Source organism: Mesitornis unicolor, unplaced genomic scaffold (assembly GCF_000695765.1).
Source record: "Mesitornis unicolor isolate BGI_N332 unplaced genomic scaffold, ASM69576v1 scaffold18299, whole genome shotgun sequence".
NCBI lineage: Eukaryota > Metazoa > Chordata > Aves > Mesitornithiformes > Mesitornithidae > Mesitornis > Mesitornis unicolor.
The window spans coordinates 18,623-38,537 of NW_010208155.1; the positions used below are offsets into that span (position 1 = coordinate 18,623).

The 19,915-nt window shown below is 44.3% G+C and overlaps 1 protein-coding gene across 1 annotated transcript in view; it reads right to left on the reverse strand.

Moving 5' to 3' along the window:
- The window catches only part of CLMN (calmin (calponin-like, transmembrane)), a 16,062-nt gene extending 5,152 nt beyond the window's left edge, over positions 1–10,910 (reverse strand). The window contains exons 1-7 of the mRNA XM_010192399.1: positions 10,814–10,910; positions 10,336–10,397; positions 7,905–8,000; positions 6,233–6,316; positions 4,009–4,101; positions 2,560–2,750; positions 624–817 (exon numbers count right to left, since the gene is read on the reverse strand). Of these exons, the coding sequence (XP_010190701.1) occupies positions 624–817; positions 2,560–2,750; positions 4,009–4,101; positions 6,233–6,316; positions 7,905–8,000; positions 10,336–10,397; positions 10,814–10,910 (817 nt within the window). The remainder of the gene's footprint in view (positions 1–623; positions 818–2,559; positions 2,751–4,008; positions 4,102–6,232; positions 6,317–7,904; positions 8,001–10,335; positions 10,398–10,813) is intronic.
- Between the last annotated feature and the right edge of the window lie 9,005 nt (positions 10,911–19,915).

Here is a 19,915-nt window from a genome sequence, read left to right on the forward strand (position 1 = left end):
TTCTAACAGGAGACCCTCGAAAGCACAAATAACCAATCTCTGCTTTCACTCATAATATCAGGGCCTAACACCTGTCTAGTAGAGCAGACAAGAAGCAGCTCCATTTATATACACATATTTATATACACACATATATGCCTATGTTTACATATATAAATGTGTCTATATGCATTGCAGAGGAAAAACTGGGCAATGCAAATACATTTGAATAGGTCTCTGCCCTATCACTTCATCCTGGAGTGACGTTTGGTCTCTGCAGGCTGTAGGCATTATGAAATGGTTGGTGCCCGTGCACTGAGACACCTCTCAGCACAACAGGGTGGGGATTAATGCCCGCGAGCAATGCAGATGTCACAGAGCATCGAAACATTAACCAGGACCAGTGTACATACCTAAACCTATGGTAAGATCCCTGCCCCCAACGAGCTTACAAATACAACTGGAAGCACAGGACTACAAGCCAGGGACCAATTAATTTTTATTTTCCTTATCAGTCAGCCCAAACACACTGATTGCATCGACAGCCTAATCACTGGGAGGTTTTTGGTAGGTATCACAATGCAACATTCATGAATCCATTACAGTCTGAATGTTACCCAACAAAGTCGATGTAGGCGTTTTACCTTCTGGTTCGAGGAGCCGAGGAACACCCAGCTTATTCTGTGCTATGCTGAAAGCATTCTCCAGGTTTTCTCGAGCCGATTTCTCCAGCGCTTGCTTCATGTCCACCAAAGTACAGTCTATTGCTTTTATGACAGCTAAGAAAGCGAGGCCGCTCCTCCAACTGCTGGCAAAGTCCTGAACTGCAACACCGTACCTAAACAGAATTACACACAGTTTACATGGGTGGCTGTGTTACAAAATCCCAAGTAAAGGCTTCATCATTTGCAAGTTACAAGTAAGGTTGCTGAGCTGCACCAGTCACATTTGAGATCTTTTTGGATTTCAAAACGCACAAAATAGGTCCATAAACCACAAGGACACACAGACTGGATTGGTGTGGCTAACAGCTGACATCAACCTGCTGGTAGGAAGTAGTCAGTAAAAACACCACCCTCAAGAACACAGCAACCACATTTAACATTCACAAAACCAAATGTCTCTGTGATTCCTGTTTCTGTTGCTCTCCAGCATTTTAATGCCATAGCTTGGGAAGACTGCCAACTCGTAAGTATTTAAAAGCATAAGCATAAATGATTCACATTCCTCTGTACTTGGCCTTCTATAGCAGAAAAGTGTGCTTTGCCAGTGCCAATGGTGTCAGTATTTGTATAAACCACAAGTGTGTTAGATGCCCGAAGTTTTGGAGGAAAAAACAACCATCAAACTTGCAGTGAAATACAGCCCCAGAATAGAAAATTCTGCACAGGTCATGGGATAACAGGATTACAAGGCTATTTTGGTTTTAATAATGCAGTTTTCTCCTATTAGATATTTGCAATCTGTACTCTTTGACTGCACTGAAAAGTCTATGGCCTTTACTTCTCTGGTCCTCACTTGCCCTGTGGCACCTCCCTGCTAATGACATTATGAGCATTATTTTGGGACTAAACCTGTGCTTCCTCTCTGGTCTGCACTGGCAGCAGTGAACTACGGATCTCAGTGGGACAAGTTGATCTGCACAATGAGCACCCTTGGCTTCACTGGAGATAACAAAAGGGATGATGTGGCCCACAGGAGCAAGTATTTGAGATCTAAATTCGTATCTTCAACAGCAGACACAGAACATTTGTGTTCACAGGGAGATCTGGACATATAAATCTATCAACAGACAAAACTACCAAATATTTAGCTATCCAACTTGTACAAGTAAGTTTGACCCATGCCCTCTAAAACTCCCTGGTGACCATCACTTCAGATAACCTTGCACGTAAAATACACTCCAAGCATTTACACGTGCACTAGACATCTTACACTGACGTTTTTAAACTGACAGTAGCTCTGCCAGGTTAAAGCATTACTAGACAAAACGAAATAACTGTTTTTATAATAAATAGACCTGAATGTCACACGTTCATGAGAAGTAACACAAGAATCACCCCCTTCCCCTCTTTAATTCTGAGGAAAGAGGGGCTCTAATGGGGCCCCTGTCCTTCAAGGTGCTCTGCAGCACGCAGAGAAGCTCCCTCAGGGCTGCTGCTGAATTTAAAAAGCTGTTGCTGAAGTCTTCCAATACCTTTATTTTTCAGTTCACCCCTTCTTTATGCCTACTGTGTAATTAGCGAAATACATCACATAGACTGCACGAAAGCCAGGGGGAAAGGGGAGGAGGGAGCGATCCTGTTCTAAACAGCGCCAAGCAGATTAGTGCAGGTTAACATTTAACACTCAAATCGTGAAGCCAGCAATGCACATGGCTTCAAGGTCAGACAGCTGCTGCAGACACTCGGCCGTAGTGGTATTTCCCCTTGCAGAGACCTTGTTCCTGCAAAATTCAAAGGCAGAAGCAGCCACAGCGCATGGTAATGAACACATGGGGCAGGAGAGGAAAACAGAGATTCAGCTTCAAAAGGGCAGGTGGCAAACCACATTTTTCCAGGACGGTTTGTTGTAGCTTACTTTCTGGTTTTCCTCTGAACCCAGATTAAAAGGGCTCTGATGGCTTTCCGCTGGTCCTTCACTGTGATGGACATGCTCCTCTCCACGCTGGGAGTGCTGGGGTGGGACGTGTCTGACTCGGGACCGCTGGGCCCGGAGGACAGGCTGGAGGAGGACGAGTTCCTGTTGAGGTTACCCGTCAGCTCCTTGATCTGGAATAAGAGGCAAAATATGCAGCGCTCTGCTTTAAGACCAACTGCACAGAGAACTCGGTGTGTGCTTTCATGCAAACTTTAAAGATAACAGTGCCATAACTGAATTTTAAGAGGTAATTACAGACCTGTTCGTTATAGCTCTGGACTGGTACTGCGCAGGCCTGACAGCCAGCAGCAGCCCAGCAAGCAGAAAGGGCAAGGAGTCAGCTAAGGCTGAACTGAGCAAATTCGTATTAAACAAAAAAGCAGAGAAGCATGTCCTTGCAAGAAAAGTTAGTTCAACTGAAATTGTTCTTTGTCTTCACAGGACTCGCTCCAGTGAAATACTTTTAGCCAAGAAGTGGTGACCTGCAGCAGCACTCCTGTCCTGGTCAGCACTGAGATTTAAGCCCAAATTATCCTCTGCGCTGATTTTAGGTCCCCCAGGCCCTCTGGTGCTGGGGTGGCAGATTCTGGTCACACCATCTCTGCCTTTGAGTCCGTCTGGCCACACTGGTGCTGGGCACCACTGTTCAGGAGGAGCGCAGCCAGGGAGAGAAACCCCAGAGCAACTTCAAGATAGAGATTATTTTTTAAACCTGTAGCCATTGGAAATGAGCCCAAGAGCCTCAGAGTCTTACGAGATTCATGGAAACCCTCCCTCCGTCCCTCTCTGTTCATCAGAATTTGGTGATGTCTAGAAGAACATAGATTAGGGAGCGGTTTTCAGCTAAGCCTGGGGCTAAATCAATTTTCAGGCTGAAATCAGTTTTATCAGGTCCAGGCCCTTCAAGAGCTTTCATTTGCCCCCTCTACATCAGTTGTGAATTTTTGCCATGTTCAGTAAGTCTCTGGGGATCAGTGAGTCTACGTGGAAATTCCCCACCACGTTGGACCCAATCCAGAGGAGGTTATTGAAAGTAAACTGTGACCTGGAACCAAACCTGAGGCGTTGGTTCAGATCCAGGGAATTTGAAGCAGAACCCTGAGAAGGCACAGGAGAGAAGGGAAAGCAGTAATCTAAAGCTCTAATTCTGGTCCAAGTCAAACGAGGGCTTAAATTGCCTCCTATTTACACCAAAATAGGTCCAATGAAGTAAAATGAAAGCAGCTGCAGGTATAAAATTAGTGTATATTAAGAGGGAAAAGCTTAGGTTAAGCATGCTTAACTATGTCCTTTTGGACTGAAAATCAATTTAAAAATCAGTATTCAGCTGGAAGAGATTGATACCGTGAAGATTGTTCACTTATGATTAAAGTATTCAAGTTTTATTACCTGAAAAAACAAGATTATATTCCATATTAGTCCAAGTACCAGAGAGGAATTTCCATCTGCTATTTCTGCTGCATCAATGCTAACAAGCTTTACCTGTAGAAGAGAGCATAAACTCAGAGACGAATTCAAAGCAGCAAGGTAAATGCAAATAAATGCACTGGCTTGAACTGAGACTACTGAATGTGTCCAGAACGCTTCTGCCACAGACTGGCCACCCAAAAAGCAGGACTGAACTCTTGTGTTAATGATAATTAGCCCTGATTACAGATACTCTGCTAATGGAACGACAATCTCAAGCCCCCTGTGTGGTCTGCAGAACAGAAGTGAGCCCAGTTCTGCATCCTCAGGACCACAAATGTGTTTCCTCCATACAAAAATGGAACAAGATGCTGCCCCCTCCAGTGGATCCTGTTCTTAAAAAGCTGAGAGTCAACTCCTGTACAAAAATGAAATCCTAGCCAGATCTGCTTACTTCTGTTTTTTTAAGCATCTCCTTTCTCCGTGTTTCTCTCACCTTACACAGCCTGGCAGAGCTCTGATTAGATCAGTTAGCGAAGGATAGGGTTGCCTAATCCAAGCAAACTCTGGACTTTCCCACCCTGTGGTTTCTTCCACCTGATAACACCAGGATGTTATTCCCTTAGACAACACAGACGTGGTTTTGGCAAAGGCCAGGGAGGAGGGAGGAAGCTGCCAGTGCTGCACATGGTGCCCAGACCCAGCTAAAGCCCAGTTTACAGCCCATTTATCACTGGGAAATCCTGGAGGTGATGAATCACTTCGCAGGGCTTTACCCCGCTGCCCCAGTTCCACAGCAGCGCAGGCTGACGGGTGCCACCCACTGCGGTTTAATACCTAACCCTGCGGCTCCTGGCAGCCCGAGGCATTTTGCCAACGCCACCTTTCACTGCCCGGTTTGGTCCAACTGGAAACAGGAAAGCAAAATAACTTTCTATCTAGTGCTTTGCACAACAGTTCTCAATCTTAGCAGGAGGACACCTCTAGCTGTCATATTTCAAAGCTCAGATTTTTCGTTAGCTCCAAGATATTTCGCATGGGAAAACCTTTTAAGATCGAGTACATTTGAATAGCAGTTTCTCCAAAATGGGGAGCAAGTGGCATTTGTCATTAGGCTGCTCTCAGTGTCAGCTCTGTCTTCTTGCCGCTGCTAACGTTTGCTGCCCTGCCAGCAGACATACCTGACTATAAAACACTGCCTGCTCACTCTTAAGGAAACAAGAAATCCATACAAAAGTAAGTGTTTTAGCACCGTTAATTAAAAGGCGCCTGTGTCCAAGGCTCCTCCTGCCTGGCCTTGCTCGCTGAGGTCTTAGGTTGTCTCCAGCAAGGTCCTGGCAGACAGACACGCTCCAGCTGCAGCTCTGAAATGTGCTGATATCAACAGAGAGAAAAAAACCTCATCTGCCAGTGTTTGCCCGATAAAAAGATCTTCCAGCACAGCAAGAATGCTGCAGTCCTTATAGGACACAGTCCAATATTGGTTTCTCTTTCTGAAAGATCTGGGTATAGCAGATGTATGAGTTGTGAGGCTGGTTCTTCTCGTAACACCATTACTTCTAAACAGCAGAGAGTTCTCAAGACACAGGCCACATCCATAGGGCTTTGGAGTAAAGCCCTAATGGGAGAATAAAAAAAGAGCTGAATCATTTCAACCTTGCTTGGTCACTTACAACTCCAGAAGTGATGTTGCAGCAGTGCCGCACTGACTGTGAGGGAAGCTGCACCCTTACAAGGTTTTGATTCCTGCAATTATCCATTTCTGCCATGCTCCCAGATTTCATTTTCTCTTGCTTTTAACTCATGATGAGCTGATGCAGCAATTTACCAGATAAATAATAATACTGAAAGTGTTTCTGATGAAAGGAAGGAAAGTCATCTACCCTCAGCGCCACAGAAGTAATGCCACTAAGACCCAGTTCATAAAGATTACTTGCATTTCTTTTTATTGTCTTTTAATATTGGGTTCCTGATCCTTTAATCCTGTTGAACTTTTACACTATAAAATGAACAAATAATCCTGTAGGTGTTCTCAGTATAAATTTTTATGTGACTTTTCAGCCTTGCTGCTCACCTAAGTCACAGTGCCTTTAAGCCATGCATTCCTCTCACGTACATGCAGCACAGCAGACTAGTTACAATTACAATCAGTATTTGCAATATACATCCAGAGAAGGTACTAAGACCAGCCTTTGAAAATACTCACATTACTGTCCTCCAAGAACTTAAGTGCTTTGGCTATGTTGTTCAAACGAAAAATGCGATGGGTTGAAGATTTGTATTCGTGCATCTAGGAAAAAATAAGAGCCACGGTGTTTTTAGAAATGGTGGAATTATTCACCTCTACACACAAAGCTTAAAAACCTACAAACAAAGCTAAGGAAATCTTCCTATATAAAATTATTGCCAACTTTTCTGATCAGCAGACTGCCTCAACTACACGATCTGCCCTTGCTGAAGCAAAGCAGGGTTAGCAACCAGCTTTTCCTGCTCTCCAGATGTTATCGCTCTCTTGGACCTGCCACGTTGACTATTTATGCAATCACTTCCCAACCATGTTCAGTCACAGGATCAAATTTACCTAAAATTCATAGTATTTTTTGTTGTTGATTAAATTAAATGATCTTAATTAGGAAGTGTGAGCAGTTTTCATAGCAGCCACAGACAGGTGGGTGGTAGGAGCCTTCATTTTGGCAGAAATGCAACAGATTTGTTGCACGGCCATCTCCCTGCAGTTCCACTTGGGCACACTGGTTTATCAGCTCAGGGAGGCAACTCTCCCCTCAGTTCCTTTCCAGCCCTGCTCTCAGTGCAAGCTGTGTGAATGCACTCAGAGACACTGCTGCTTCTGCTGTAACTTCCCAAAACAGCGAGAATATTAAAAAATGGGTGGTTTTGAATGCGTGACCACGTGAATGCTGCAGTACAACGTGGATGGTTCAGCACCTACAGAGCATCCCCTGGTGACTGCAAGTGCATCTGCAGCGGTGAGACGGCTGCAGAACAGAGCTCTCCTCTGGTCCAGAGGTGATGCCCACACAAGAGAGCCCCAAAACAATAAGAATATTAAAAAATAGGTGGTTTTGAATGCGTGACCACCGTGAACATTGATGCTGCAGTACATGGATGGTTCAGCACCTACAGAGCATCCCCTGGTGACTGCAAGTGCATCTGCAGCGGTGAGACGGCTGCAGAACAGAGCTCTCCTCTGGTCCAGAGGTGATGCCCACACAAGAGAGCACTTGCTGACAGACTGATGTGGAAATAAAACATTAAATTCAACTGTAACTGGCCACTTTTCATATCTGCACTGGGTGTGCCCATTTCTGGTAAGTGGAACTTTACACAGCTTTTACAAAGAAAGGAGGAGAGAAAACGATTCTGATAAGTAAAGCTTTGCGCTTCTGATCTAGACCATACAGGTAAGACTACCAAAACCTGAGCTGGGATACCAAAATTAAACTCACAACTACACCAAGCATCACCAGACCTATTCAGTGTCATAATGATCTTAGAGAAACCTGAATTTATGGATTAAAAAAAAATAATACAGCAAATATGTGTTGGTAATGTGACTTGGGTGATCTCCAAGTAGACCATGTGAGCATTAATGCAATAAAACCTTAAAAACCTAAGGGGTAGGAACACTTAACACTGATCACACACCATTTACACCTCATTGTTATACATTTCCCTGAAATCTAAGTTACAACTGAGGACACTAGTCTGTAGCATGAGGAAATCACAGTGAAGTTGCTGAAATGCCTATTACTATGGCATGGGCCCTAATTCCCCCTATTCCTTGGATGTCTATACATTGTTGCTTGTAACACGCAGAGCTCCACACCTAGGGAGGTTTCTCCCTCTTGCATACGTACCAGCTTTTGTCCTGACAGGACTTCCAGCAGCGCCATCAAGATTTTGCCATCTTGTATGTCAATAAACAAGTCTCGCACTTTCAGGGGAGGCTTGCACTGTGAAGAGAAGAAACCAGGTGGCTTTTAAAGAAGTACTGCTTGATATGATATAGGCAGAAAATATATGTTATAATACAGATATAATATATAAAAAATGATGCATGATTTCACAAAGTAAGAAGGAGAATTTTACAAGGCAGCGGTACTAGAAATAAATCTCAGCCTGCAGGAAGAAAGGGGCGACTTTTCTTCACATCAGTGGCAACTCTGTCTGAGGGATGTCAGCTAAGCCTGAGACACAGGACTCATGTGACTGCGATCAGGCAAGGACTTATTCCAGATTTCCCATAACAGACTCTCACCCTAAACACTCTGCCTAGGAAGCAACCACCCAGGGGTTGGGTGTTGAACCCTCAGACTAAGACAAGTCCAGCAGAACCGAATCTCACCTTATGCCTGAAATGAGCCCGAGATCCACCCAGCCCCACCCAGCCCCCATCCTGCCACCTCTGTAAGGTTTCTGGTGATGCCATTCTGTTTTTCAATATTTTTGAAGTACTTTAAAGAGCAACTTCTTGTCTTGTGCCTCCTCCAAAGGGAGCCATCTCCTCCCGTCACCGAGGTGTCTGATGATGTGAGGCACAGCCAAGCCAGCTCAGCTCAGCCCTGCGGGGCTGTCTCACCCACAGCAATGTCACTGCGCAGGTGTCCCTCACTCAAGGGTCCTAAAGAGCCAAATCTTCTCATCTTTGTTTGGGCAATGCACTACTGTTCAATTAAGCACTGCTTCTGGCAAGCCGAGACCATACATTTTGTGTACCAGTCTTTAATCTAGCCAAGAGTACTAAACAGTGCTCCACAGCATTCATTTCAAAATTAAATAACCTATCTGAAAGGCTCAAACCCAAACCTTTTTTATTCTTTCAGTACTTAAGAACATCTAAAACTCAGATGATGCAGGTGACTTCCAACAGTCCCATGACCAGCAGCGCCAGCTCCTCTCAAGAGATGACCCCAATGGGATGGTCTGCTCCAAAAGGGGACACACCACACCCTAAGTTTCCTGAAGAACTACAAGAAAAAGACTTCACTGCCACCCTTAAAAGAAAGAAGCCACTCTGCAAGAGGTGCTCCTTTCAGGATTAAAGGCAGAAGCCACTTTCCTCAGTGGGTGTCCTCAGGGAATCACCTGTAATTAGAGAGAGCTTGAGCACAGCTCTCATTATTTATGTTTGTTGTGCCACTTCCAGGAAAAACATCAATATAGCAGCAGGCTTTTGCCCTCTCTTCAGAAAAGCATTTAGTTTTTGCTGAATCAGAGAGGAAAAAACTTTGTGCGCACTCCAGAGAAAACAGTTCACCTGCCCACAAAGTGTCTAAGACTTCATGTGCTTGGCACCACAGGATTAACAGAACCCTACAGCCTTCGTCATGATCTAATCTCCAGTCACACATTTGACAGCCTCTTCTGACAACTTCCAAAACTGCAGTTAGTTTAAAGCCCTAGAGCCTGGTTCACGCTGAAATCACATAACAGTGCCTTCGTCCTGAGGGACCTCTGGGAGCAACTCCAAGTCCAAACATCCCCAGCTACCCTTGTTCTGATTTTCCGGTGAGATTTAAGAGGATCCTTTATTCCTTCAGCAATGCTTACTGCAGAGTAGTGGACTTAAGCAACTATACATGTGATGCCTGTCTTCTAAACCTCTTCTACTTTACTATGTCTGAAATGCAGTTGTTTCCAAGCACTCCAGGAGCTAAACTGAGAGTCAGCTTCTCTGGATGACAGACTACTGAGGAGAGTTAGCACTTACCTACTAGCAATAAGAACAGTAAATTAGGCTTAATAGTCATATTATGGTGTGATTAAGAAATGATTTCATCTTAAAAATAGGAAGTGATGTCCAAAACTTAGTTCTCTAATGTAAGTGGGTATGTAAAGATCCCCCCCGACCATGACTGACAGGGAATTACAGTTTCCCATCTGCAGATTTCGGGTGAAGCCTGGTTCTGCCTTTGGCTGTGGTGCCTCAGATTTTGGAACTTCCAGTCCAGGGAAGAGCTCAGTCACCATCACCTCACAGTAGTCTCAACCATGTTTTATTCTATGGGTACTTTCTACAGGAAAAGTCTGCCCTCGTGGTAGCAGTCAGTAGCATTAAAGACTTAAATGCACTAAATGAGATGAACCAAAGCCAGCCAAGAATTCCTTGTGCCTGAAAAGCAATTTTCATTTACCCAGAAATGTGCTTTCAGCTTCTCCTCCCAACGTCCCCATAGGCACAGAAGTCAACTTTGTTTCTGAATTTTAACTCCTTTAGAAGGAATTAACTGCAATCTGTCTATGGTTGTGTCCTTGGATCTCGGTATCAAGACGGTTTGTCAGTCTTACCTTTCCCAAATGCAGGTTTATCCATCTGGTAAACGTCCTCTTCTGGACATTTTCCCGTTCCACTGGAAATATCAGAAACAAAAAACAGCACTTAAATTTCTGGAAGAGGGAAAGCTGGTAGGAAATTTCAAAAACTGACAGACAAAAAAGTCAGGATTCATGAGAGGCCTGTGAATAAAACAAGGATATTCCAAATGGAGAGATATAAGGTTGAGCTACAGCGTTTTATTCCATTTCTTTGCCCAGAAATGAGCTATACAGGTGCAGATGCAGATGCGCTCTGAAGGACAGCGGAAGAAGTCTCTTGGTTGTGCAGTCTTTGGAGTAGCTCTGGAGAGGTGAACATTCACGCATTGTGCCCGGCTCCCCAGCGATGCTGGCCCTGAGCAGGCAGCTGGACCTTTCCATGTCCATTTATAGGGTTACTGCTCCAACACCCTCATGCAAATTGGGCTGGCGTGGATTCCAATGCGCTTACGTGCACCCTCAAGGAAACAGGACTGCACCAGGCAATGCAACAATTTTGTCTGCATTCTTATGGGTGGAAAAGTCTCATCAAAGCTCATCTTCCCCATCGCTACTACATTTAAAATCAAAATTCCAAGTCTCTACATGGAAGAATTATTTTATTTATACAGCAATAAGATGAGGAGCGCTTGTTCCTTGCCAGAAGTGCCACATGTAGGTGCTGCACAAATAAGTCTTGGGCCAGCCAAAGAGTTTTTAATCACAGCTGCCATTTCCTGAATCCATTTCCATCGTGAACTACAGCAGAAGTGTGAGGGGAATCACATTACTGACCAACTTCCATTTACTTTATAACAGAAAAAAGTAAACCATATATTTAATATAAATGAAGTAGACTGACAAAACAGTATTTCATTTTAGAGACAATTATTCTCAAGTGGTTCTCAGATTTCACTTGAATTAAGGAAATCTGGCAATTTATGAACAAAAAAACATTAAAACTAGTTATATGCTGTATTTCAGTTTACTCATAGAGCATATCAAATAGACTTTAAACCATTTTATGTTTCTTCAGCCCTACAAAAACAGCTAACCTGTCCACTGGGAAATCACATTCAGTAGGAGTCTGCTTTGTTTGCACTGGTCAGACTCATTGTGGGCTAAGCAGCAGCTCCCGTAAATCAAATTTTAATATTGTTCTTTTTGATGGTTTTAACTGAAGGGTCAGCAGCCTCTAATCATATCTATAATTGTTTTCCCTATTTTGATGTACTGAAATAGAGCTTTCAGCATGAATTACATCTGTCACTGACAGCCATTCAGGCCTTTTAAGTCCTCTTATTCCTGTAAAACCTGATTTTATGTAAGATTGGTTAAAAAAAGTCATTACCTCTTAAGTGCTTCAGAAAACATGGAAAATGCCAAACTAATTATTGCTGTTGGCTTTTCCTTTAACAGATCTTAGAAGAACGTGCACAGATTTGAAACAGCTCTCCAGGAAAGAAACTGTAAATTATGTGAGGGTTCCAGAATATCTGTAAAAAAACCCGCAGCATTTACCACCTACAGAGGGGGAATGGTTTTAAACTGGAAGAGGGGAGATTTAGACTGGATTTTAGGAAGAAATTCGTCACTATGCGGGTGGTGAGACCCTGGCCCAGGTTGCCCAGGGAAGCTGTGGATGCCCCCTCCCTGGCAGTGCCCAAGGCCAGGTTGGACGGGGCTTGGAGCAGCCTGGGCTGGTGGAGGTGTCCCTGCCCATGGCAGGGGTTGGACTGGATGAGCTTTGAGGTCCCTTCCAACCCAAACCATTCTGTGATGCTATGATCTCAAGTACAATAAGCTAAGAGATGGATCACATCTTTCTTGGGCTTCTCTTCCCTTCTTGGGCTGGCTATCCAGACTTCCAGTACTGACCAAAATCAAAGAGGAAGCACAGAAGGGTAATCAGAGGCAAAACCAATGTTTTCTGTTTTCATCAGAGGCTTCGTTTCTTGGTTTCGGGTCCTGTTTTTATACCAGTCACTTTGGCAACCTTCATTTTCAGGGTAAATACGGATGCAAGAGAGAGCTGTGTTTATTTACAGATCATCCTCAAAACGGAGCACACATTGGCTCCTGATTTCACTGCAGAAATTCTGCCATCGCTGCAAATTAAGAGTTGCGCATATGCCTGAAAGGATGGGCGAGCCAAGCTGGTATTGCTGCTTCAGGAAGCTCACACACCGAAAAAACCAACCCACTTGCACACATACACAGGTTTCTGACACTGACCAGTGATGTTTCTAGAGCAAACAGCCTTGTTCCTGTAAGAATGATGACCCCAGGATGGGCACCATTTGATTCTGTTATGGTCTAAAGCAAATGGAACTGGATGGGGTAGAGGAAAGGGGAGGAAGTATGTTTATAAAATCCCTACGGCAGACAAACCCCTAATGCAGTCCATATGTTTGACACTAGAATTAATGGGAAAGGTTCAGCACGGGCATTTACTGATGTGTGCCTTTAACTGTTATTCTTCTCCAGCTTTGTGGACCTCCCAGTTTCGGTACAGCCCCTCTTCTCCACAACCTTTTCATTTGAGATGATTGTAGGGACTCTATAAACTTTATACGGTTTCTATAAATTAAATGGAATCTTTTTTCCTCCTTCTCACCTACTACTGTATAAAAGTGAAGAAAATAATTCAAGGCTAAAGTTCCTATGCTTACGTATGTAGTTTACTGAAACTGCACTGGGTTTACTGGGCAGCTAGAGAGCAATAACACCATTATAAAATAATAATTACACACACCATATGGCTGGCCTGCACACAAATCCTATGCTGGACAAGAAGGATGCCTGCTGCGAGGGTTGGACTCAAAGATGTAATGCTAGAAAGTAGTAAAAAGTTGGGAATTGCCATTTTGGTTCAGCTCAGCTCAAGAGAGAAATTATAAAGAGGAGTTTTGACCAGCACAGGCGACTGATTTGTCACAGAGTAAAACTAAACAAGTTCAAAAACCACTTGGGCAGATCCAAGGTTAAGCTGTTATGGACAGGACGGTTTGGCTGCTTTGCTTTGTGGCACTGCTTCCTTCCCCACCAGCTGGAAGCTCCTCAGGCGTTCACTACTGCTGCTGCCATTTCTTCCTCCTTCAGAGCTCAGAGAACAGAGCTTCAGAGAACAGGTCACTTCTGTTGCAACACCTGCAACACCCAACTCCTCACAGCCTCTGCGGCCAACAGCAGATAGCAAACACTGATCTGTGTTCACATACAGTTTACTCTGTTGTTGTCCAACCAGTTACAAATAATCCTCCGAGGCACAGCACCGCGGGGCTGGGCACAGGAAGGAGCTGTGAAACGTGGAAACCGATTTGAGTGGATCACTTGTGTGTAATTACACAGCTCCAGAAAACTGCTTCATTTGCATGTATGGATATTTCTCCCCAAGCAAAGCAGAAGCGCGTTTGAATTTGTTTCCAAAGCTATTAGCATTTCACCCAGGATACCATCAGCAGATGATGTTAAAACCTTCACAACTCGTTGAGCTGGCTTTTGGATCCACTTGCAACTCCCCTTCAGACATCTTGGTAACTACTAGTGTTGTAACACACACAAAAGCAGCTTCCTTATTTCTGCTACCAGTTGTAACCCCTAGAGATACAAGATAAACCTTTTATTAATATTCAGCTAGTTTTCAGGACAGAAATGGTGGTGTGGGCCACCTAACTGTGAAAGGGGATGCTCTGACTGCCCTTGGCTTCAGGGGTAAGACTGGCCAGGAGGATCGTCCCATAGCCGCTTCATCAGTAGCCAATGGCCACCAAGGAACCAGCTCATAACCTGTACGGCTCTGAAGAAATCCCAGCATCTGCCAAAGTCCAAGATGAGGGGAAAATGGCACTTCTTCTTAAACAACAAAAATACATGGGCAAATGTATGCTATTTAAATACTACAGCCTAATTCCAAAGTGAAACATGTGCTTCAGGCAGCCTAAGGCTTGGGAAATGCAAATTCCTCTGCTTCCACCTTCCTCACCCCAAAACCCAGCTCACACAGCCAAGCAATCAATCGGTCTGTAACAAATGCACATTGAATAATCTACTTTCAACCCAAACTCCAGGCTACTCAGTACAACCAGGACTGGATTTTAAACTGGGCTTCATGGTGTTCCTACATCGTGACTCATCCCAGGTATCTCTGATTACTACACCACACTATGAAGTTTGAATACTGTTTTCTCTGCAAACAATGTTCATGAAGGAAGCCAGGAAATGGATTTTACCTAAAACTGCTCATTTGCTGCCCGCAATGCTCCAAGCTTGTGCTGCTGTGTCTCCAGCGCTGAGGAGTGTGTTTCCAGACATGAAAACCTGTTATTGTTACAGATCATGACAAGGCTGCCTGCTATACCATTAGCTAAAGAGAACTTCTTAGGGTTTTGTTTTAATTGGGTGGTTGCATGTTTGCATAGACCCAGACCGATGATACCGAGCTGCCAGGTTGAATTTTGGTGTCAAACCAGCAAAAAGAGGGAGATGTCTGACCAAGATCTGCCTCAGTAACCTTCTGTACTCAGCGCAGCTGGGACACGTCAATCCCAGCACGCTGTTCTCCCTTGTTTTGCCTGTACGGGTGCAGGTAATGGCATTTGCCATATGGGCAAATAAAGGCCACGCCGTTAGTTATGAGGAGTGGTCAGGTACAGGATGTTGATGGGTACTGACATTCACATACAGGGTATAGACAGATCCTCGTCCAGGAGACCTTTCACTGCTCAGACACCACGCGTGGGACCAAGTTCAGGTGCAAAGACAGAAGACTGGGCACAGGCAAACAACGCATCCGACTTGGGAAGAGTGATAGAGGTGAGCTGTAACCAACAACATTGAACGTGTAAAGTAGGACAGGGAAAAGAGCAATTAAATTTTTTACTTTTGCCTCACCTCAACAGAGAGTTGCACTGAACACATTGAACTATGAACCCGCAGAGACTTGATGGCTGTTATGTATTTTTACAAGGGGTTGAAAAAATAGCTCGCAACAAAAGACAACATGTGGGAAAGCACAGTGAGGCCTACACGGTGCAGTGCAGCTCCACTGCTCAGTGCTTACAAGAATCATCTCGTAGTTGTAGGAGTGTGAATTTTAATGGCATAATCAATATAAGGAATAATTTCATCCAGATAGCCCACAAAATTCATTCTATAAGCTTCTGAATTCCTGGGAATTGTATATTTTCCTTGTGCTTAAGAAACCACCAAACAGCTTAGAAGATTAATAAAAAATTTATTTTTGATCTAAAGAGGGGCTGAAGGCTTCGTTGTGTACCAAATGCCAAACTGATGTCATTTGGAGCACATGAAATATTAAATCTTTAAAAAAAAATCTGTTTTTCTGAAGGAAACATTAACTACGCTGTATAACGTGAGCCTGCTCTCAAGTTACCTCCTATGAAATGAGGCCTCTAAGCCTCCCAGATGAAGTTGTTAAGGTAATTGTTTGTTGAAACCGACCCATTTATGAGGGGCCTTCTTATTACATTTGTATGGCAGGTGCTGAAAGCCCGAGGCTTTTTCATTCCATCGAAGCTGCAGAGCCTGAGTCTCGCTGGTTCCAACTTCCTTAAGACTGGGGTTGGTGCTGCAGAACACAAACATCGCAGGACCACAGGCACCACGTTTCCACCAGCTGCAGCCAAACGGGTTTCTGCTGGAGGTCAGTGTTTGGTTGTAGCAAAATCCTCACTGCTGCGATTGGCCTGTTAGGATTACACGCACCAGAGCAACATTGCGGGATGAATATGAGATTTCTGAAAAACTCTCCGTGCCTCAGTCCTCACAATGTCTGAGACAGATGTTCCTCTTCCCAAAGCATTAGAAAGATGAATTCACTTGTAAACTGTGCTGGGCTCTGGACGAGAAATCCTCCATGAAATATTACTATTAAAGCTGATCAAAATAGCTTCCAATGAGAGGGATTTATTTTTCCCCCTTGAAAAGTAATTTGGTAGTGGCAGATGGTAAAGATTCCCCTCCCTGTACCCTTCAGTCACAAAGTAAACATCTTCATTCTCCTGACTTTCTATGCACATGGAAAATGTTATTGAACAGATTACCTACATTTCTCATTTACATACCAGGAATTTGCTTACGAAATGGGACATAATAATTTTCAAAAGGAGAAATACAGCTCTGTTCTGAACACTTCAAATGAAACAACCACCAGTGTTTACTGGGAATGTTACTGGGCCTCACAGAGCGGTAATTAGGTTAAATTCAATGGCTTTGGAAGTGATTTAACCAGTGATTTAAGTGTGGATCCAGCAATGGGTTTTCAGACTGTGCTACCATCTCTTGTGGTACATCACAAGCTGTACAAGGACCATAATACCTCCTGCTGTACATGAGAACAAGCAGGATTTGCTGTTAGAGCAGTGGCCATCAGGAGCAATGCACACTTACATCCCCAGAGTTGCTCCCAGCCCAGGGTCCACTGTTCCAGTGCTGTTTGCTGCACCAGTACTGGTTCCTACTGGTTCACTGGGACTGCTGATGGGTCCTGTGGGTATTTAGCTCCCTGGCTCTGCAGTGGGAAATGTCCAACCCTTGCCATTGCCAGAGTGCTGAACTCTGCTTAACTGCAATTTCAGCCTCTTCCTGCACTTTTTCTGCCTACTTGAGTACGTCAGGGCCAATTCTCTTCACGTGCTGCAGAATGAAAACGATCAGGAGTGCCCTGGTGGAAATAACCACATGGTAGTTGCTGCATTCAGCCAGGTACCAGTTATTAGAGGAACGGCTCTTGAATTAACTTCACACCAACGTGGTTTTAGCAGCACTAGCACAGACCTTTCCCTCCCACTGATGTGCCCTGTACCCATGGCATTATCTGCACCAATATCTGTAGATCACTTCTAACTGAAGGTCTCAGTGCTCATCCTGTAGCATCAAAGATGAAAAGAGCAACAGCATCCAGAAGCCACCCTACCTCAACCAAGTCAGGGCTGGTCACAAAGTCCAGTCCCTTTCATCTCCACTGCTCTGCATTTCCCTTATTTGTTGTGGCAAACCTGGAAAGCCTAAACTGCAAAGCATTCCTAATTGTTTGTTTTTTCCTTCCAAAGAAGAAGAAAACCAAAATCCTTCTGGCTGGTTAAGTTTGTTGAGACATCAAAAGCTGCAATGCAACAAGATATTCTGCTTTACATCAGTTCTGACAGCAGTGCTAAAGCTTGAATAATTTGAGGCGAGCAGAGCAGCCCAAACTGCAAAACATTTCTAATTGTTTCTGTTTTTTCCTTCCAAAGAAGAAAACCAAAATCCTTCTGGCTGGTTAATTTTGTTGAGACATCAAAAGCTGCAATGCAACAAGATATTCTGCTTTACATCAGTTCTGACAGCAGTGCTAAAGCTTGAATAATTTGAGGCGAGCAGAGCAGCCCAACAAAACCCACACTGTGTCAGAGTTATTTCTTGACATCCAGAGGCAGATGAGAACGAGCGTGTGCCCAGATTCCCACTGCTTCCTATGTTCCTCAGTTAATGGTTGGTGGTTTACTGTACTTCTGAGCATTTAAAAACATCGTAACTGAACTTGAGTAGGAGGAGGAAAATACAGGTGCAGGAGAGCAGCAACACGGCAGCTTCCTGAGCATCTTTACAGGGGTTGGTCTTTAACACCGAGTTTGAACTCTTGCAATTACCAACCAGGACCTTCAGGACGGTACAGAAGGGTTGAGGAGACGCTTACCAGAGATGGGTAATCTTCTCTGGAATTTGCCTTTGCCTGGGGGAAACTTGTACGTAGAAGACAGTAGTTTCATTTTCTGAAATCAGGTAAGGAAAGGCAGCCACAAACGTGGTGTGTCACCTTCTGGTGTGTCACCTTGCAGAAGCCATGAAATCACCAGGAATTGCCTGTTGGGGTGCCTGTGGCTTCTGGATTTCTCTTTTCGGCTTCCCCTTTAGTCCCCAAACAACCTGGGGACATCCCCAGCATATAATCCAAGTCTATTATCACCAGTACATAATCCAAACCAAGAGATGCTTATGAAGCCTTCTGAACAGGACACTGCAGCACTAGGAGAGGTTCAGAAAGAAAACTGAATTATACATGCGCAGTACTGCAAAAACACTGTAAAAGCCAGAAAGAGGGACCCGCTGGCTGGACCACCAAAACCTTCTGGTGTGCTCAAGAATGGAAGGTGCCTCAGATGGTTCTCACCATTGAAAAATATACAGAATTGTGCTGCTTTCTGCCTTTATTCCACTTTTTCATCCCTTTAATGTCTCTTATCAAAGCCAGTAAGCAGCACAGAAGAGAGTGAGAAGCATGGTAGTCAGATTAATATTAGAAACATGCAGAAATACATGCACCTCTAAGAGCAAAAGATTGAAGAGATTTATGGAGATTAATATTAACTAGCACAAAATCCCGTGGCTTTGGAGGAATAAGCAGATGCTTTGTCCATTGTGGGCCAGACACGTGATTGAAGGAGAGGGTACGGGACCATTCTTGGGGGGCGGAGAGGAAAACAAAACCAAAAACATAATGTAAGAGACGGGAGCTGCACTGTAAGGTGCTGTGCCACAGAGCAAGGCAATTGCTGCTTAAAAATGGATGAAAGCAGAGCGTACACTGCCACAGTTAGATTGAAATGGCTAAAAAGCTGAGCGACAGCAGAGGTCCTTTTAAAGATGTATTATAAAACGCAAGAGTCTAGCGTGGAGCAGTGGATCCCCCTGAGGAGCTGCCCTTTGTCTTAAGGACCTTCTAGGTGTGCTTTTCTGCTGCTCTGCTGAGAAAAGGGTCGCTGCCACAGAAGAAGTTGAAAAAGACATTAAAGTCCTGCTTTAGGTACACAGGGAACCATGGGGTGGAAGTCCTGGGATTATTCTGGGTGGTGCTATGCAGCTGCCAAAAGCTAGCAGAGAAATCACTCTTCTGAAGCCAGCAGCGGTCTTCCTTCTGCTCCAGCAAGCTCTGAAACCAGGCTGTAACATGTGAGGTTTGTTCAGAAATAGCACTGGCACAGCTTAGCAATTAATCAAAAGCAGAAGGTGTCAGAGCAAGCCTTGGGCTGGGCTTGGGTTGAGGCCTGGACAGCGCTCGGGATCCCAGCGAATCCCGAATGTGCTAAGAGGTTCCTGAATGTGGCAATGCCCTCAAGACTGCAGCTCCAGATGGAGAGCCACATCTTTAGCTGTACATCAAGGCAGGTTTGCTGAAAACCCAAGGAAAAGAAATGTGCACACAGGTTCTCTTTTCTGAGGCTCTGACACTAAAATAATACCATTTTATGGCATTAAACTAATGCCACCAAAAGACCAGAGCACAATGAGCTGTAGACACTGCATGCACCTTCAGCACTGACACTGTCATTAAACAGCTCATGTGTGAGCCCCAGGACAATTACAGCCTCTCTACTTCTCTAGTTTTTGCAACTCTCTTCAAAAATCCAACCAAGAACATGGCAGGAACCATGAGAACTCACCCTTTCCCCTTCGGAGCCCACAGGGAACATCCACCCGGAAGAAAAAGCAAACAGAAAAGACTCTGGACTTCAGTGCCAAGCAAATATTTGTGTTATTTAAGGATATTTCCAGCAACAAAATTTAGCAGAGA